Consider the following 21,184-nt stretch of genomic DNA (forward strand, 5'->3'; position numbering starts at 1 on the left):
TCCCCTCCGGTCCCCTCCGCCCGGGAGGCGAAGCCTGGCCCGGGTGGCGGCAGCTACCGGCGAAGCCGCCGTGCCCATCGGGTGGAGGGAACGCCCCCGAGCCTCCTTGGCCCACCGTCTTAAAAGCTCCCGCCCCCCCAACACCGCTGCCCCCCACGCCGCGCCACCCGTGGGCGGTGCACGTACTCACGGCTGCTGCGGGGCGCCGGCGGGGCTGAGCGAGGGGGAGGAGGAGGAGAAGGAGGAAGAAGAGCGGGCATCCCTTGCCGCCTCTTGCTCCCCGCCTGCCGGCTGCTAGAAACCGCCTGGCTCTCTCTTTCCTCCACCCGCCCCGCCTTTTGCAGGGTCTGAGCCCCCCACCCCCGCGCCCACGCCTGCCCGCCGTCACGCGTGGGAGGGCGCGGCGGGGCTGCCGGCGCGGGGGACGCTGCCGCCTTAGCGGAGCGGTCGGCGGAGCGCGGCTCAGAGCTGCTCGGCGGAGGGAGGAGGCAGGACTGCTCCTGCCCGCTGGCCCGGACCCTGCCCCTGCCCTTGCATCAGCCCCGGCCCCGGCCCCAGGCCACCCTCCGGCTGCGGCTCCGCCGAGGGGAAGCCGAGAGGTGCCGGGCGTCGGGGGCCTCCGCGCCTCACTGTCCGGGAAACTTCAGGCACTTCCCGGCGAGCATCATCCCCCTGCCCCGAGGGGCCGCTTCGGTGAACGAAAGTGGTCCCTTGCACACCAGCAGGATGGCGCGGACCATGAGACCCGACGACATCAACCCCCGGACGGGGCTGGTGGTGGCTCTGGTCAGCGTCTTCCTGGTGTTCGGCTTCATGTTCACTGTGTCCGGCATCAAGGGAGAGACCCTAGGAGACATCCCGCTGCTGGCCATCGGGCCGGCCATCTGCCTGCCGGGCATCGCCGCCATCGCCCTCACCAGAAAGACCGACGGCTGCACCAAATGGCCCAAGAACAAGTGTCCGTGCTGCAAGCAAGTCAAGGACCGGGACGTCATGGAGCTGCTGAGGACTCCCTCAGACCTGGAGTCTGGCAAAGGGAGTTGTGACGAGCTGGCCAAGAAAGCATACCAGAAAGACAGGAAGGTGCTGCGGGGTGAGGACTCTGTGTCCATCTGCACCACCACCACCACCACCACCATGGGAGAGTGCAAGAGCCTCATCAGAAAGGTGGAGCAGGAGGAGATGCTGAGATACCTGGAGACCTGTTACCCAGAGATGCCAGGGAATGTGTTCGTGGGAGATGGCTCCACATACAGTGCCTTGGAGAAGAAGAGCTCTTCTCCCACCAGGGACAGCGCTGCTTGCCCTGATGTTGAAGACAACATTTTTGTTGCTCCTAAAGACAGTATCATTGTCTGCTCGTACAAGGAGAACAGCCCTTATGACAGATACTGTTGTTACATAAACCCTGCTGGAGTCAACTCAGACCAGGAGACCATAGTGTGAAAGATGCATACTTTATATATATGTATGTAAACAAAAACTACAACTTCCATTTCTTGATAGGGGATAATATAGCTGACTGCACTGCATGGGACAATCCTGATACTATTACAATTTAACCTGGTATGTGACTGATACTTAAACCTTTTGTGCCTGAAATACTCTTTCTGTAAGTAAACAAGCATGTTTAAAGGTTAAATAATTCAATTCTTCATTTTGGAAAAAAGAAGTTACATTTTCATTTCATTTTTCCCTTTTCCCTCCCTTTTGTTTTCCTGCTGCCTATTGTAACCAAGCCTGTAAGCACACTGGCAGGAGGGCAGCAGTGGCTGTCAGCCAAGATCAAGAGCTGGATCAAAACTCCAGAGCTGTCTGTATGAAAAAACGTGGTGCTCTGTGGCTGAATGGGTCTTAGAACTAGTGTCACCTCATTTTGGAAGGGATTGAGACATGTCAGCATGCACTCCAGTAGCTGGCTGATATTAGGGAGTGTAGAAGTGATTTGTCTCTCTTCCTTCTTCTTCCTAGCAGGATTTTATTTTCCTCTGCTTCAAGGATTGATGTGCTGACCCTGTGGGCTCTTTTGAAAGTCTCATAGGAGCCAGACAGGCCCAGGGGAGTTTTCGAAGGCTAATCCATCACCAATAGCATGCCAGGTACAGGTGTTATCTTCATTCCCCGCTGGTATTGAGTTCACTGGAATGCTTCTAACACTTCTGGATTTTATAGGCATACTTGACAAGGAGATTACAAGATGATCATGACACAGTTCTTGCAGAGACTAGGAGCAGATGTCAGTGGACTCAGGTCTTAAAAGTATTTTTCAGTACCTCTAAAGTCACTTAGGGAATTGACTTCTATGGGTTGTGTTCAGAGCTGGATCTGTCTATTCTGAAAATGTAATTTTCATGTGCCTTTTCTAAAAATGCCAGATGTTTCTCTACAGGCGATGAATGGTCACAGTCCACTCAGGGGTCTCAAAGCCATGCTTTGCTGGGGGGAGGGAAGAGCGGACCTGGCTGACAGATGTTTTTGTTCACAGCTTATGGATACATAGCAAGAGAAATATGAAGTGAGTAATGAGGATTAACCATTCAAAATCTGAGCCAGCAGCTTACGTATTCAAACATGAATCCTGGCTATTCTGTCCAACAGTAAATTGCATGTGCCGTGCTGTGTATAAAAATCTTATCTGACCTCTGGTAAGAGAGATGGGGTGTAATACGGTGTGCATGCTAAGCAGCTACTGTAAGGGTTAAGCTTTCAGGGTAATGTTTACTAAAGCATAGAGTCATTTGCCAGCATCTCACAAAGTCCCAGTTCCTATAACTAAACTCTTACAACTCCAAAAAGTTCCTCTGTAATGGAAGAAATTGTTCTTAGCTGGTTTTTGTCAACCATAAGTCGTACCAGAAAAATGTATTGAATTACCAGGGTAGGAAAGAAGGAAAACAGCCTTTGATTTGTGGCAACCTGAGATGTTGTGTAGAAAGGGGCAAGGAATTTTCCACTGAAATAAGCCATTCCTCGCTGCCCATGGAATTGTTTGGGAAGCGAATGGAACCTCTATGCCCACTGTTTTGTTTGCTTGGAAACTTGTTGTCAAATTGTTACAGACAACCAGTCTCCAAAGATGTTTACAGAAGGAGGAAATACAATTTTTTACATAAGATAGTTTGGTTTCTTTCACACAAAACAAGATGTTAATACCTTGGCCAGGCTTTGGTGAGGCATCAGGATGCTATTAGGATAAATTCAAAAAACACTGGCTCATTTGAGTCAGGTAAAGCCTCTCAGCAGGTGGTTACAGGCAGCTTTGCTGCTCTGGCATGCAGCAACAGTACTGTGGGAATGAACGAACACTTATACTCTGTACAGCCCAAGTTTTATCAACTGAGCAAAGGAATTCCACAAGAACAGACCCTCTCCCTGACACGTTCAACTTGCACTTCCACATAAAAGAACTCTGTTGTTGTCCGGCAGATTGTCTCCTGCAGGCTTAGTCTCTGCAGGACCTTATTCCGCAACGTATGCAGCAGCTTTTTGATGGCACTAGGAAATTCTATTTCACGATCTCTGAAGCCAACAGCTAAAACACTGTTGATGAACATGATGGAATAGGGTCTTTCATCGCTTTCTGTTCCCAAGGGGAGCAGGTGAGGGTCTCAGCATGTGCCTATGGGTGCTCAGCATCCCTGAAGATCAGACCCACTATGAGAAAACAGGCTACCAGGCAGCTGCATACTGCCCTTGCCAGGGTTGTGAGCAATACTTGCCTTGCATAAGAGAGCAAAGCGTCAGCCCGCTGGGAACCTAGGTTTGTACAGTTCTGCAAATATATATAGGAAGAGGTCAAGTTTTTCCATTTTGTCTAGGATTAGATGTTCTCTGTCAAAAGTTATGGGGTTTTAAAAGGCAAGACAGCAAACTGTAGTGACAAACGGAATGGTAAATATATAACCTGAGATACAGCCACGCAGATCTGAGTCATGTGCTTTATTCCACTCTTAGTGCAAAACCAAGAGAATATTTGTATTAAAGCAAAGTTTAATGGGAGTTAAAATTTCCCACAATATGGAGATATAAAAAATGTATTTTTAAAGCATGATATTTACAGGCAATGTCCTTCCTCCATTTATTTAGCTGAGGTAAGATTTCATAACAAAATACAAGTTTAAGCAATATTTCTAGGCTCATCCACCATAATCCACTAAATATTTTTATTGAACATGTGGGAATTCGAAGTGAAAGAAATATTTTAGGACTGCCTCCAAAATCTCTATGATTTTTTTCTTTCTTTTCTGCTACTTAAGCAGCGAACGAAATGGAAATTGATTCATTTGCCATTTGAAAAATAAGATTTTGTCCATTTAAAAATAAAAGTTTTCTGTGTTTTTTTTTTTTTTGTTAAATAAAGCAAGATTTTTTTCATACAGTATAGTTTTGCCAGTAGAAATCTACTGCTTATTTGATCAAAGGTGTAATGACATCAGCTTCAAGGTTTTTGTGAAGATACCATGCCCAGGCCAGATAATTACTGGGGCTTTATTTTCGTTCAGCTCATGTGGTCGCTTCTAATGGACACTAGAACATGTAGGACCAGTGCTGATCTCGGAACAAGCAGGAATAATTACTTTGCTTTTCAGCAAACACCCCAAATCCCGCTTCTTTCCTCAATGCTATCCTTCAAACAATGCATGCAGTTGTAGTGGAGCTCTCTTTGTGGGGTTAACTCCTGGTCTTATTGAAGTCAGTTGCCACGTATTGCTTGGTCCTACAGCAGGGGCAGCAGGGCATATGGACATTCAGAGAAGATTTCTAAGATATATAAAATTTATTTTTAGAATAGTGTTTGTCATAGTGCTACAGTGGAGTTTACCTTCTTTTAGGAAGCAATGTGATACACAGATCAGCTGTAAATGGGGCAATTTTGTGCTGCTTTGTTTAAATGCCTATTGTTACAAATATCATTTTTACAGTCATACAAGCTGATCATTGCAAAGCATTTAGCAGAAAATCAGGAGTTTTAATCAGTGTGCCGTTTGTACTCCCAGAGCACCAAACAATAGCCCATCCTTTCTGCCTGGAACTGAACGAGTTTCAGTTGGGAAGGTGGGTGTGCTCACCTGAACTGGGAGGTGACTGTGCTCAGGGCGCGTGTCCCTCAGGACCGGTATTGTACTCTTGATCTGCATTCTGCAGAAATGTGCTCTTCCACAGGCAGTTCCTCCCCACCTGATCCAACCGCTCCTCAGTCCTGGCTCCCATAACTATTTATCATGTTGTAATGAGCAGAGCAACAGCTACTATGACCCCCCCCCCCAGCATTTCTCCTGGTACTTTCCGACTGTTTGCAGAGTGAGCTCCTGCTCTTGGCCTGGGGTGGTAGAATCTGACCCTGTGTTATCCATCCCGTGTAAGCTCTTATGTTGAGACATCCAACTAAACTGTCAGTTGTTGCAGCACAGGCCTGGGATTTTGCATCTCTATGTAATCACTTTCACACTAAAGGTGCTGTAGAGATGGGTTAGAGATGGGTGACTGTCAGACCTCAATCCAGCCTGATTTCATGAGCATTTAAGGACTGATCTATTTATATGCAGAGCACAATCTGCACTTAAAAACTTGAATCTTAGCACATTGCCAGTAAAGCCATATTGCTAGAGAATGCTGTTCTGACATAGGAGACTTTCTGAGTCTTAAAAAGGTTTCTGTGTGAGGGTCTAATATCAGTTGTATTAAAACTTGTGGAGGAGTTTCCCAATATATAGGCTAGAGGAGTTTTATTGACACATTCTTACCACACAACATGGGGCATCAGCTGCAAAACAGCTCATGCGGAGCCCATTTCTACCCTGCAGCCAGTCTGAACATGCAATCCCTACTGGGATGGCGGTCAGTGAGTTTGTTACTTCTCTGGTACTATGGGCCCTTTTATGTCTGGCCTTTAGAAACAACACAGAGAATAGACATGGAATTCTATTGGAATTCAGTTTTAATGCTCTCTGGTAAACTTTCATCCGTAAGCATTACCTTTAATTTATCAGTCCTTTCAGTGGAGGGATTCTAGACCCTGTTTCTTTACCAGGCAAGAAGATACAGCTATCATTGGTTTTTAAACCATGGTTTATTTTCTGTTCACAGCAGTTGCACGGACTAGCCCTGACTATCTTATTTTCAGATGCATGCTTATGCTTAATGTTTTTACTTACACACACCGTGCCATGCACACATCTGTTTGCAAAAGCAGGTCACAGAATGCACAAGCATAGCAATACATTAATTTGCCATCTACCCAGAGGCCCCCCTTGTCTTTCCAACACCTCACCCAAATTTTCTGCCTCAAGCCTATCATTGCAATTTAAAATTCCTTCTATCCTTTAACAGAAGAGAATTTTTCTAAGAACTCCATTTTGACTCTTTAAGGACACACAGGTCTTCGAGCAGTAAACATAGATTTTAAATGTCCCAGGACTGGTTTTCATTATAACCCCTCTGAAATCCTGGCTCCATTACCAATCACCAACTGAAATTTTCCAGTGCTTTGCATTCAGCATTTCCCCAAACCATTGGTAAAAGCCTTGAACCCTTGGTCAGTTCTGACAGATTCAGTACTAGTATTTTTGCAGCCTACAGTTTCATTACTTAGAGATTGGAAAAATATGTTTAGTGCATTCTTCCATATGTGTAGCTTCTCTACAGTAGCTTACCCTGAACAGGCTCCCCAGGTAGGGTCAGAAAGTGTTTTTCTGCCTGGAGGCAGGATGCAAGAGCTACAGAAAAAAAACCTGGTATGTAGTAGAGACCTGATGCCAGGAATGACGATTTGTTTTAAGATCTCATAAAACCCCGTATTTTCACACCATTGTATTTTACTCTGAAATGTAGTGATACTCATTAGCAATTATGTGCACTCATGAAAATAAGGTTGCTACTACAATAGCACCGTAAATGGCATTCACTGGCTAGGAATGCCAAATGACTACTCTATTGCCATTGAAATCCAAGGCAAATTTCACAAAGTTGTAACTAAAAATTTCATGTGGAGCCTCAAGGTCAAACTTAGTACTGTATGAAGACTGTTAATTCCAGCACTAGAAGTCAGGTCCAAAAAGGATGCATATGTGGAAAGGCAAGGTACAAATACGGAAGATGGGGTAGCTTGGTTCCCTCTCTGAACCAGAGGGCCATGGTTAGTATACTGTGGGACACTAAATAACTTCATGTAGGCTCATGCATGCTCATTGGGAGGTTTCAGTCATTAGGGTTCCTATGCAAATATATTCTACAAAACCCACCCTCTCACAATTTAGACTGGTTGTTTTATATCTCTACATCAGAGAGGCATTAATTTTAAATTAGGAGAGGGAATTTTCCCCTAATTTCTTTGGAGAGAATATTGGATTGCAAATTATTTTATCTTTGAATTCCAATTTAGAATGTAATAACGCACAATCCAATGTTTTACACTGACTCGTGTGAAGTAGGGGAAGATTCAGACAGGAATTAAGACAGAGTACTCATTAGCTGAAAAGCAGATGGTAGCCAGCTGGAGAACGATCAAAATAATCTTGCATAGTCTTGTCTTTTTACTGGTCTGAAAGGAGAGCCCCAGACAGTCTTAAAAAACCAAAGACTTCTACTATTAAGGCCAATTCAGATGGAAGGGCTATTAAGAACTTTTGGGGGTCTGAGTGAGGTGGGAGAGAGAGATGCGCCACATGCTGGGGAACCTCATACCAATCTCTTCTTCAGATATAGATCTTCAAAAGACCCTGCATCCTCTGACTGCACAGTCAGGCTCAACACTCATACTATGCCCTTGCACTGTTTGCAACAAACACCTAATTCCATTCCACTTTTCTTTAAATAAATTCATTTTTCTGGTTTGACTAATTAGCTGTAGGAAGAAGCAGATAACTTTTGTCTCTACACAAAAAGAACTATGGAACTGGAGACCCTATGTACATATTGATAACAAGCTAATCAAAAGATATTTGCTACCTAATCTAGGGGATAAAGACTAACTTTTTGGTGGCAACACAGTCTTTTTCCAATGTAAACGGTTTGAATAAAACCTAGGAAGTTTTACACCTGGAAATACATCAACCATTTTTTTACTTGTTGGTATTTTTTAAAATATTGTGGTTATTCAATCTATTCCTCAACATTCAAACTGAAACAGTATAGTGGTTTATCGATCGAATTAAAGACTTTCAAAAGTCATTTTTTGTATTGTGTGATTTATTTAATGTTCCTGCCTGCATCCTCACCTGTATGTAGATGGCGCTGCAGTAAACAATAATCAAAATGCTCAATCTTCCCATAAAATCACCACATACAGTGAATATAGTATTAGTATCCTCTGCATTATTCTGCATGGCCACAGACAACAAATGGCCACCAAGTGAAGAACTGAAGTGATCTATAAAGCACATATCACCTTCAGTTCTTCAGCTCTATTATTTTTATGATTGCTTTCCCATTTTCTGGTAGAGATATAGTCTCCTAGGAAAGGAGGAACACATCACAATTATCTGTATAGAGAGGCATTTTAGAAAAGAATGCTTGCTAGATTAGCTGACTAACTCCACATCTGGGATGTGAATCTCTTTGGATTTAAAGCATTTCACAGATGAGTACCATGCTGGTTATCATACTTCAGCTTTACCAGCTGGTAAATGCTTTCCTGCATTGCAAAGGTCATCAGGACACTAGTCAGCAGCTAGAGCATTAGCCAGAAGCTTCCTTGCTACATTTCCTGGGCAGTGAGAGATACCAGGAGCTGTAAGAGAACTCTGGAGATCTGAATTTGCAGTAACAAGTCACAAGTCACAAGTGGCACTCCACACAAGGATGTAGATTTGGAGAGCAGGTCTTATGAGGAGAGTTTGAGGGAGCTGGGGTTGTTTAGCCTGGAGAAGGGGAGGCTGAGGGGAGACCTTATCGCTTTCTACAACTACCTGAAAGGAGGTTGTAGTGAGGCGGGGGTCGGTCTCTTCTCCAAGGCCACTAGCGACAGAACGAGAGGAAACAGCTTCAAGCTGTACCAGGGGAGGTTTAGATTAGATATTAGGAAAAATTTCTTCACTGAAAGAGTGGTCAGGCATTGGAACAGGCTGCCCAGAGAGGTGGTGGAGTCACCATCCCTGGAGGAGTTTAAAAGATGTGTAGATATGGCACTTCAGGGCATGGTTTAGGAGACATGGTAGTGTTGGATTAATGGTTGGACTTGATGATCCTAGAGGTCTTTCCCAACCTTAATGATTCTATGATTCAATGAAATGGGACAGCATTTTGGTTTGCAGATTCTATAAAGACGACCTGCCCTTGTATATGAAGTTCTGTGTGGAGAACCACTCTTGTGTTCCCTTGGTGCATTCAAAAACTGGGATGCTTGCAGAGTTCAAATCTGAGGCAACAATTGTCAACAATTTCATTTCCTTATACTGGGTATTGATTTGCACTAACCTCTCCCCATACAGTAATATTTATAGCCAGACAGGTTTTACATATGTACATATAGAATATATAATTCTTTCTGTATTATATATATTCTATATATATGTATTTTCTTCTGCATACATATGCCTGTGTGGCCACAACAATAAGGAAAAGAAAATTATTTCTGCAGCTATGCTATTCCCAGGAGGTAAAAGTAAGGCACATCTCACATGCTTTATGCTGCAACCACCTTTGCTGAATTTGCTGTGTCATACAATCTGTAATGATTCCTGCATTGTATCTAACTTCTAGTGAAAACCTGTGTAACCAAATAGAGCTCACATTCCTGAAACTTGCCTATTGCTTTGGTAGTTGACAAGGAAATATGGCTGTAGCCATTGACTACCTTTGTCAAAATGCCTAGATAAATCTTACATACTTGCCAGTTGACTGAGGACACTTCCATTTGCATCTATAATGTTCACTATCCTGTACTTTTATCTTCTGGAGGAAGAACAGTCACATCATTACAGTCACCAGACAAACTGACAATAGGGAATGTTGCTTGCAGTCTCAGGAGAGATGCCACAGATTCAATGGACCTTAAAAAATAATCTAGTTCTCATTCTGGTGATGCTGTGTTGGAGAAGAGGATCAAGAGATAACAACAAAACAGAGAGGTAGGCTGAGAGTGTTCTTCAAGCTGTAACTCTTTTGTAGATAACCACCAGACTCTAAGCCTCTTGAAGTCAGCGAGAGGACCTCTACTATCTTCAGCAGAATTTGAATACTACCCAAGGCCCTGTCAATGGTTAAGGCTGTCAATCCAACAATGGTCACTTATCACTTATTTCCATTTAGAAGATTTTAACTCAGAAGACACTCATTTTAAAGTTTTTAATTCTAAAAACAACACTAAAATTAAGCAGAAGAGTTAAAGCAGAAGTAGTGCTACAGATAAACATATAACAAATAACATACTTTCACATTCACATTTGATAAAAGACCCTATGATATGCATCCTTCTAATAAAAATGTAAAAAATGCTAACTTATTAGAACCATAATGCAAACTATAATATACATCATGCAGCACATTAATAGGGCAGAGAGTTTCACAGTATCTAGGTAGCATTTGGATAAAGGAAACGGTTGTATTAAAGGACATCTCTGGGTTCCGGATAACTGAAAGGTTTATTTTGCTAAGATTACAAATAAGGTAACTGTACTACACCGTGTACTAATACAAAATTCAAAAATAGATAAATGAATCTTTTAAGTTTGAAAAAAAAAGTGAAACCAATTAAAAATTTTAATTTGTAAAACTTTGTCTGGGCTTTATGTTGGGATCCCATGCAACAAGATCAGCTATGTGTAGGCCCCTTGCTGAGATTCTGATCCCATTCAAGTGGCAATATTCTCACAGACTTCTGAGACAGAATTTCATTCAGAATGTTCTGTATTTTTCTGTGGATTTCAAAAAGGTCTTCCATAAATTAGAAGGATTTAACTTTCTACCTCTATTAAGCATCTCTGAAAAATCTAACATTACCACTGAATTTAATTCCTACAGAAGCTGAAGAAGGATTGTAGTGTGACTCCCCTGTTACTATCACACAGCACGTATTCAGAATGAAAAGCATGCTAGCTACATGGGAACATGGGCAACTAGTCAGCTGCTTGTTTAAGATACATAAATGTATACCAGAAAAATGGCATCTACATGTGTGATTTTGTACTTGTACCTAGAATCAGGGACAGACTGGGGGGTAAGGGACCAGAATAAGGAGTAGTAAATGGTGCTATGTCACTCATAGTCCTTCCTTTTCACCTCCTCCCAATTAGCTTCAGCCCGTCCAGTTCACATAATAGTGGAACTGCTGTGGCTCTTGGTATCTTTCCTTTCTTCCCCTATTTTATGTATCTAATTCTATTAGACTGTTAATCAGTCCAACTGTACTGGCTAAACTTCAAAAGAGATCAGTCCTGAAAGGTAATTTATTGCCATAAATAAAAACTGGAAAAGTATAAACAGGGTCCACTGTACATATGCTTTGTCTTTAAAGAAAGTGAACACCAGCAATGCTTACAGAACCATGCTCATCAACAGATTACTCCACTTGTAGTGATGGGTCTCTCTTTACAGGAAATGCTTGCTCAGGAATGACCTTTTCTAAACTGTGTCCTAAATTACACAGTGACTCAGAGGGCTGCCTGATTTCACAGTCAGACAGCTAGCCAGCAGTAGTAGGTCCACCACCACTTTAGTCAAAGCAACTCTATAATATAAGCTAACATGAAGAGCAGTTTTTCAGAGAAATCCCAGAGCAACCAAAGACAAGGGCAGCTGTAATAGACTCTCTTCTGTTTGACAACAGCATGCAATATCTTTTCTCTTCCAAGATTTTCAAATCTCTGTACCGAGATGGTAGGTATCACTAAATGTTAACTCTATGGAAGTACCCCAGACTTTCTTCTTAATTCTTCTTTCTGTGCTTTAGGCAATGGAGATGAAACAGAAGCAGGAGCACAAATTCTCACTTTGATTTGTATCCACTATGATTGCACTACCTCATCCTCCTCTTTCAATGGGCTTTGCTTGCTAACACAATACACATCTCATTTTTCCCTTTAACAGCACAACACCAGTCACAGCCGCAAGGTTTACCATACCACACTGTCTCTTTCTTTCCCATGGGAGCAGCTTACAGGCTGAAATGTCCAGCCAGCTGGTGTTGAAGTGATGGAGGCTGGGGATAAGCAGGGGATAAGCCAGCAAAACCAGATCAACTAGTGACACTGGGAGCTACCTTCTGCCCTAGTAGCTGGTGGGGCAGTTTTATATATCATTCATCAAGATGAGTTTTTGCTGTTTGGTATTTTCCTGCCACTGGTGGGAGAGAGATACCTGTGACTAAAGTCTGACCTAATACATCCACAAGGCCAAAGGGGTGTACTATCTCTTTGCTTACGTTCTAATTCAGCAGGATGACCTAACAGACTGAAAGCAGGATGGATACTGGAGTTAGTGAGTGGCTAGTAAGCAGGACTTGAGAGACGATCACTGGGAAGGACACCTGGTATCAAACCAAACGAAGCTCTGTTGGGGTCTTGAAGAGTCACAGAAGTGCTGGTGACTGCCTTCTGGGTGGCAGAGGCTTTCTTACCTTCAAGCCAGTATGTTACCATGTCTCCTTTCCCCTAAGGAAGAAAAAGAGTCAAGGGGTTATAATACCCATCATTTGTGTAATAATCTTCTTATTACAATGCAAAGCAAGTCCCCAAAAAATGCTGATATGCCTGTCAGCCATTTTAGATACAGGAAAAGTGAGGCATAAAACTTTTTCTTAAGAGATAGTGGCAGCACTATGGATTAAAACAATTCTTTGAAGTCCCACCCAAAACTGGGTTTAGAAGTATGTTAGTCCTTTTATAGAACTCTTACGACAATTTATGATGTCTCTGGATGACCTTCAATAGTAAGTACTTGTGACAAAGTGACATGTCATGCAGTACTTCCACGTTTGGCTAAGTCCTTCACCTCTGAATTATCAGGACTGTCCCATGAACAAGCCCATGGAACTGGTCCTGATTTAAATCTTGAGCCTCCCCTCTCCAGGGTCATGAAACAGTCTAACTCAAGGACTCTGAGACACAGAGGACTGCATGGGTTAAAATTCAGAGACTCCAGAGTACTTTCACACTATCCCCTCTGAAAAGCTGAGTATAAATGTTGCATACACACCTTGACTTGTAAATTCCCACGGCATACTAACACATACTCTCCAATCTGCTCCAACAGCTGGTATGCACTAGAACTGCACTGTATTTTGAGAGCTGGAAAGAGAGACAATGTCATATTATCGTAACAATTTAAGCATCTAAGACAGACCCATCCCCGTCTGTGTGCCAAAGACTTCAAGACTCATTAATAAGCTCCCCTTGCTTTTTTCGTCTTTGCTGTCATTCCTCTGTTATTTGAAATGCTCAACACAAGCTCCAGTATCCTGGCCTCCTTAGGAGGGCATCTCAGGACAAATATGTGGCTGTCAACACACACTACTCTTCACATCCTGCATCTAATATTATTTGTCTACTCTTCATAGCTGCCTGGTTGGAGTTACTGACGAGCACCCTTTTCATCTTGTGAAGAAAACCATACATAGTTCTACCTCCTGGTCAATAAAGAGCTAGAACTTTCTTTGCACGTACATATCTTGGTGAAGTCTAAACATTAAAGAAACTGCCATCCTTGCTCTGCCTCCAAGCCTGTAAATAAAAGCAGGGGGAAAAGATAATATTACTGTAATTCCTCTACTTTTTTTTTAACAATGTTATTTTTCCTTAGTTGTGAATTTATCTTCATGCAAACCCTGGCTGTCTTGCCTTTTGCAAATGATGGAGGAAGTACCAAGGAGGAGGACAGATAGAACAAATCCTGAATAATCCTACTTTTGCCAGAAAGCAAAATTTTGCCAAGATCTGGAAAATTGCCTTAAAAAATCCTGGGCTTTTTTGCCTTTTATATTCTGCGACACAGAGTAAATCATTATGCTTCTTTGTTTGAAAAAGATCACAGATATTAGTAGGATTGGCTAAGATTATCTTACTGATTCTTCTTATATCAGAAAATAATGGTTTTGTAATATCCACTTTTTTGTTTGTTTGTTTAGATTTTTTTTTACTGAAAGTCTCAAAACACTCCCTGTAGATCAGGAAGTTTGAAATATAAGTTTCAACCTATCTAGATACATATCTCTGAAATATTATTTTCAGTAGATACATGAAATTTGAACTGGTCATCCTGCTTGGGAACAAGACACTGGCACTAAGATTCCAGCTGATAGCAATTTTAATTTACATAGCTAGTAATTAATTAATCTATTTTAAAGTGACCATCTTAGGGTTAAAACATGTTAATGTAATTTGAGATCCTTAGATGTATGTGGCCAGAGAAAGAGTGAGATAAAAGAAAAGGTTAAAAGGTAAGAAGCTCTGTCTTTATACTTAAGTTTATAGTGTTGATGAGCCATGTGAGAAATAAACTAGTGTACAGAACAAAAGATGAAATATAAGGAATGATGGAAGCAGATTTTGAAGGCATTAGTTTTAAAGTAGTTCAGATGAGATGATACAAGGGGCCTGAAAAGAGGAAGATGAGAAGGAAAGGAGTTATCTGGGAGACTGACAGAAGGAAAATGGTTATATGTGTTCCACCCAGGCTAGCATTTGCTTTGGAAAAGTGTTTAAAATGGTGAGAAGGAATGGATCCTAGCTGATTCTCAAATCCTCATCCTACACCTTCAAAGCCATCATGTAGGACCACTTCTCTGCCTTTCTGCCTTGTTTTTAGTGGATCATGATAGATGTTGGAAGCATTACTTTTTATCATGAAATTGAACTTGAAAACATCTGTATTTTGCCTAATGCAAATCCACTTACAAAACATTGCAATGTAAGCCATAAAACTATTCAGCTTCATTTCATGAAAGAAACAAAAACAAGCCATCAAGGTTGTTTGACATTGAATCACTCCCTCATCCTCTTTTTTATTTTTTTATTTTTTTTTCCTCCCCCCCAGTTCTGGTAGATCAGGCTAAAACATTTCAGTAGTTGAGGTTCAAGTGCTTGAACTGGCTAAAGATAAAGCTTGCTAACTAAACACAGACCTCCGTTATCTCCTGGGAAGATGGGAAAGTGAGGGTATCTCCATGATTTAATCTCTAGAGATTTCTGTCTAACCTATTTGTTGGAGGACACATATATAATATTCTATACTGGTTAAAGACAGACACAGTTCCCATGATGTCCTACCATCTCTTGTGTTCTCCATTAGAGGAAGTTATCAGTGAAGGAGTCATGAAAATATTTTTACTATAAATTCAGCTGGGTGCCATGAAGAAATAGAAACAGTGAACTTATCTACTTTCATCTCATTTTATTTTATTCTTATCCTTTTTTTTACGGTAGAGGACTTCAAAGCCATTAAAATCTCTCTCTGAGACTTGGGGAATGAGGGCATCTTGTTACAAAGGTTGTAGATAATCTCACTGGCATAATTTGCCCATAGTCAGATTGGACACAGAAATCAACACCCTCCTTACAGGATTTGCAGTCATTTAAACAGGACAGGACCGAAAACTCAGCATAACGTTTTTCCAGAACTCATTAAGGGATGGTCAAAACTACATCTGCAGTTTGTTCCTTCTTACCTTCACTGGTAGATTCCATCCTGGAAGCTGTGTTCACAGTATCTCCAAATAAACAATACCGTGGCATTTTGGTCCCAACAACTCCAGCTACAACTGCCCCTGTTAAAGAAAAGGAAACAAGATATTTTGTGGTCTTAACTGACATAATCGGTCATACAGCCTCCTGCTTGCTTCCTACCTTACCTTACAACTCACTCACTAACAAGATAAAGACTGTCACTATTGTCTTATATGGGTTATACCTCTGACTTACAGAGCCATGGAAGGAATTGCAAAAGGGCCTTAAAGGAGAACGGTGCGGGGAGTGATGATGGGATGGAGGTAGGGTGCACAATCATGTTGCAACAAGACAACAGAGTATTTTGAGGCGCAGTGAGATAGGAATGCTGCCAACTGACACTGTGCACACAATGCTTACTAGTCACATGGAAAAGTGGGAAGAGAAAGTAACTTGCTCCTGCTGAAGGCAGAAAATGAGCATTTTGATTCCTCCCTGTCAGCCCCAGGGGATTTAAAGTACAGAAGATATCATCTCTTTCTGAGACAATGTAAGATGCTTAATCTGTAGACGCTGGGCTGCACAGCAGATGTCCAGGTCTGCCTGTCAATCAAGGAGTTGCGGTCACACATCAGCTTAGATCAAGGGGCTGGGAGTCTGAGAGTGAAGGCTACATCAAAAAGTCTAGAAGCAACTCACTGTTTTGAGAAAAGAACAGCTGAAAAATAAAAATAGCAGACACAGAATGGCAGCCCTCACTCACATCAGCAAAGGCACTGGGGCCATGTGATGTTTCCAATGTTGTATTCCACACTTTGTTCACAATGTTCCAGGTATTCAACAATTCATTCTATTGGAATGACCATTATGAGGTGTTCCATCCCATGTCAAGAAATTAACTTAATTTTTAATGGAGAGGAAATGCATCTATAGAAGCATTAGTTAAACCAGAGGACTCATTTGCAGCCCTCCCAACATACCTGAATGGATTCCAGCTCTTATCTTTAGGAGGGTGTTGGGCTTGTGTGGGATCTTAAAAGTCTTGCAGACTTCCAGAAGGTCTAAAGCCATGCTTGCGATCTCACCGGCATGAAGGATCCCATTCTCTTTGGGTACTCCTGATACCACCATATCTTAACACAACAATGCAACTGTGTTAACCTTTGGCATTATACACAGATTTAACAAATGGTGCAAATAACAAATATTCCTTCATATCCTGCAGCATAGTTGTGCCTGCTGAGCAGAGAAAGTCAGAAACAAATGATGGATAGGGCAACAGCTTATGTGTGTAAATTACCCTAGCTCTGAAAAATGATGGATTTCATTCTTACTTTTCCATAAAATTTATTCCCTCCTACTTTTTTTCCTCCCTCCCTTCACTGAGGATGCTTGAAGTGGGACAGTTAGTGGAAAAGTGGCTGTTCAATACCTTTTGTCTCTGGGCAGACATTATAAAGAGAGACAATGATTCCCACTAGGCATTGTGCTATCCTTCCTGCACTGATTCTTACTGTGTGGAAGAGACAGGTCTCTTCAGGATCCTTCAGGTGCATTTGTTCAGGAATTTTATTCTCCAGAATGTGCTCAACCGTGCCACAGAAAAAAAAAACAGTTGTTTGGTGGGTTTTTTTCCCCACACCTCTCATAGGATTTCCTGTCTGTCTCATCCGAAAATCCTGCTAGGTTCTGCTAGGTTTTTGATGGAACTCAGTTTTAATACTAGACAATCCCCAGCAGATTCCCGTGGTAGCAAATAGAAAGCCATTTTCCTAAAAATACAAAAAGAAGAGGCAGCCAAGCCTCTAGAGAGTCTTAGGAGAGAGAAGGTAGTCATGGTCTTTGCAGAAAAGGCAGGGATCATAAAGCTTATGGAATGGTATCTATGCTTCCATGTAAAAGGTAAATTTTTCTGTTGTGTTCCTGTGAAACAAAAGTTGCCAAATGGGATTAATCTGTTGCCAAGGTTTAAAGTCACACCTTAGAGGTCATAGGAACCAAATAAACAGCAGTAGTAGTTTACTCAACTCATTTGTCTGAACCACAACATTGATCAGCTGTAAACTGATGAAAAGTATACAGGAAAATGTTCCTAAAGTTTGCTAGGGATGTGCTAGGACTTCTCCTCTAATTGTTTTTTGTGGTCTTCCCAGTGGGAATAAGCTTTCCAAATCTTCTTCATCTGTTCTTCCTTATCAAATCAGTCTCTATCCTGACGAAATACACATGCCCCATCGTTGTCCACAGCTCAAGGAACTTACAGGCATCTCCTATTGTCTCCACTTTATAGACATCATAGTTATCTATGATTTCATCGAAAGTGGTATAAAGCTTGTTCAAGAGATCCACCACTTGGTAAGGTGTGCTGCTGCTGGACAGCTGAGTGAAGCCAACAATGTCACTGTTAAAACACAACAAAAAGAACATACTTATTTACTGTCTTAACCATTGCAGACTGGCAATCCTAAACACACAGTAATAAATTCTCAGAGGAACTACCTCAACTTTCTCTGTTTCAGGATTTCTTTTGCTAAGGATCTTACAGAATGTTTTTGCTTTCAAGCATTTACTTCAACTGAAACAGACCCCTTCCATTTAAAAGAACTAACTGACCTAAGTCTTTTTGCTTACCAATGCAGTAAACCATTTTTTTATAGCTAGACTTTAATCTGTGACAGACTAAGTAGTCTTAGTTTTGGGTTATGTACAATTGAAAAAAGGGAACTTAATATCTGTCCATTTATTATAAGTGAAGACATGCAATTTATATGTTGCTTCATGCATGCATAACAAGTCAAAGACTGTAAATCCATGTGGCCTCTAAAGCTAGACAAGTTTCCTTCACACAGCTAAATACTGGAACCTTTACTTAGGCCTGTCTCATGAAACAGACATGCATGTATGTGTAACACACAAAGTGATGTGCTACTGTATGTTAGAGCTCCACAGTAATCTAATTTTTTTCTTTAAGTGATTATAATGAAAAGGTTGAGAGGTGTTAGAATTTTAAAAGACACTCATCTGCAGAGTTGAATGTTGCCACCTGGTACAATAAATGGCAGCTTAGATAGAAGTTCTGTACTCTGCTAGGAGCTTCACCTCCACTAGAAGCCTAGAAATTTCTTCAGTAGGAGTCAGTTCTAGTCATATCTTTCATTCTTTTTACCTGAAAAAGACGGTGGCACTTAAGTAACTTTGAGCTTGTGCATGTTTTCCCTGCCTGAGATCATCTGCTACTTGCTTCGGCAACATACCTGTTGTAGAAAGTAGAGTGTTGTTACTCTTTTGCCATGGATAAAAGCACACAACAAACAGAACATGTTTGTTGAAAGGTATAAAAGCAATGTTCGTAAATGCAAAATATTTTGAAGGTGAAAGCACTCTTTAGCATCACAATCTGCTCTGCTGTAAAGTAAGAATTCACAGTAAATCTCACTGATAACAAGTCCAGAACTTTCAGATGACCCATAACTTCTAGTTCAAACAAACGTTAACATTTTTCATACATTCCAAGTCAGAGTAATGTTAGATTCTAATAATGTGACTTGGGATATTACTAACTCCGTCTTTGTCAACTCTTTGCTAGTGTTTTCTTCCTTTGTTAGGTTTATTTACTATCTCTTCTCTGATTTTTTTGATCTTTATTTCTCCTATCTCGTACTTTCACAGCCTTTTCCTTTTTCTCTCCTATGTGTTATACTTGTCCCTTTATCCCTTTTTTCTTACAGAATTCCAGAAGATACACGGCCATCAAAAATAACCTCAGTCCAAAAGCAATTCCCTAGTATTTATAACTATACAGAAGGACTGCCAAGCAAGATCAAAATGAGAGCACTATGGTTTCTAGAAGCATAGGTCTCAGATGAGTGCACTGATTTTTAGGGGCAAATATAAAAAGTAGCTAAATAACTTCCCAGATTTGCAAGGAACAAGTATAGTAATGAATTGCTAGCTAAATGTTATCTATTAAAGAATCACCTATAAAAGGGTTTCTGTTTGCAATTAGACAGTTAAAATCAAATTATTATTGAGGATAATATCCAGTGTTTTTGCCGTATAACTTACTATACAACAGACGATCAGTCTTCTGTTTTTCATGCATTAAATCCTGGGTTCTCTCAGAAACCAATATCTCCAGATGTTTGCTATATTTCTCCATCTAAATGACACAGAGAATTGCATAAAATAATCTTTCTACTGAAACAGATTCACAGTTGAATAGGATTTAAGCATTTGAATGATTCTGCTTTGGAAACATTCAGATAAGCAAAGGCTCAGGTCCGAGAGAGCTAAATTCTTCTTACAAAATCCAAAGATCAGATTTCTCCCTAGGTAAATTTATGTTTCTAGATTTGAGATTGTTGCTTACACTTAAGAGGGCAGAAGCCAATTCCAGACTTTTCAAAGTATGTCTAAACATTAGAGGTTGAATCTGATGCAGAGACCAAGCTGCAGACATGGATTAAAGTATGTTTCCAAAACTGAAGGTATCTAAGTCTCAATCTTTTATCAAAAGCTCATAATGCTGTTTCATGAACTACCCTGCTATGCTATGCTATGCTTTTCACATCCTTGCTCTTTGTGAGGCAACAGGCTGTGGAGGCAGGATTCTCTTTTCTCTGCTGATGGGCTTAAGATACTCTGCTCAAAATGCATCTGTAAACATCCTATTTGTGGCAAGCAGGGATTCTATACCCCCAGGAGTGTAATACCACCACTGAGCCACTGGAAAAACAGAATACAGTTTCCTCTGAGTGCATTAAAACCCAAATATTTGGCTGAAGAAACAAAGGTGTTCAGCCCCAAAGAAGCTGAGAAAGCTAAAAAAAAAATAAATTATAGAAATCGAATGAGAAGAAAAACTGGGTCTCAAGCAGAACTGCAGCTACAATCAGCCCCCTCAAAGGTGAATGGCTGACTGGATTTTCTTATCAAATGGGTGGTATGAGATCAAATAGCAAATCTGAAGGGTAGAGGTGAAAGTTATTGTAATTAAGCAGATCAACTTGGATTGGATTAAAAACCAAAATTTACCAGAGTCATCATCATGTCAACAGGGCTAACTTTATTAGGATTCATCCTGTACAACATTTTCTTGACTTGTTCAAATGTAGGCCTTTGGGCTGGATTATTTTTTCTGCACCTTCTGATTAACTGCAGCAGGGAAAGAGAGTGAGAAAAGCAAACAGCCTTTTGTCATTTCAAGTACAGGCAGTGTTTCTAATTAATACTACTACTTTCTTGGTGCAAACTGTGCTTCTGAAGCTCTGTCTGCAGCTGGTGAAACATGGCAGAGCTATACTTGTGGTCTCCAGAGTCCTACAGATTTATGCTGAATGAAGGATGTTCATGAAAACACTGCTGGAGAAAATAATGAATTAGATGCTCATTTTCCTTCTGCCAAACACTGCTTAAGCTCTTGTCTTGTGCTTTAAGACAGTCTTATGCTGTTGGAGTCCCATACAGTTTCAGGGGACTTGTCTGTACAAAAAATTCACAAAAGGTTAAAAACTCAACTACTTCTTGAGAATGTTAACTCCCAACTAAAATCTGCTGCTGCACATGAGAAGTTCGTTACGTTTAGGTTG

The 21,184-nt window shown here is 41.2% G+C and overlaps 2 protein-coding genes across 2 annotated transcripts in view; one reads left to right on the forward strand and one right to left on the reverse strand.

The window, feature by feature from the left end:
• The first annotated feature begins 235 nt into the window (after positions 1–235).
• Positions 236–2,021, forward strand: TMEM215 (transmembrane protein 215). The gene has a single exon (XM_009500774.2). It carries the CDS (start codon positions 727–729, stop codon positions 1,444–1,446), a length of 720 nt encoding a protein of 239 aa, XP_009499069.2. The 5' UTR covers positions 236–726; the 3' UTR covers positions 1,447–2,021.
• Positions 2,022–10,318: 8,297 nt separating this feature from the next.
• The window catches only part of LOC104041478 (atrial natriuretic peptide receptor 2-like), a 38,119-nt gene continuing 27,253 nt past the window's right edge, over positions 10,319–21,184 (reverse strand). Inside the window, exons 16-23 of the mRNA XM_064438578.1 lie at positions 20,631–20,750; positions 19,662–19,755; positions 18,763–18,850; positions 17,858–17,997; positions 16,577–16,729; positions 15,599–15,697; positions 13,132–13,223; positions 10,319–12,587 (exon numbers count right to left, since the gene is read on the reverse strand). Of these exons, the coding sequence (XP_064294648.1) occupies positions 12,423–12,587; positions 13,132–13,223; positions 15,599–15,697; positions 16,577–16,729; positions 17,858–17,997; positions 18,763–18,850; positions 19,662–19,755; positions 20,631–20,750 (951 nt within the window). The 3' untranslated portion in view covers positions 10,319–12,422. The remainder of the gene's footprint in view (positions 12,588–13,131; positions 13,224–15,598; positions 15,698–16,576; positions 16,730–17,857; positions 17,998–18,762; positions 18,851–19,661; positions 19,756–20,630; positions 20,751–21,184) is intronic.

Source organism: Phalacrocorax carbo, chromosome Z, assembly GCF_963921805.1.
Source record: "Phalacrocorax carbo chromosome Z, bPhaCar2.1, whole genome shotgun sequence".
NCBI classification, from domain to species: Eukaryota; Metazoa; Chordata; class Aves; order Suliformes; family Phalacrocoracidae; genus Phalacrocorax; species Phalacrocorax carbo.

Coding starts and splice junctions, on each gene's coding strand:
- TMEM215 (XM_009500774.2), top strand. CDS start 727: ATGGCGCGGACCATGAGACCCGACGACATCAACCCCCGGACGGGGCTG.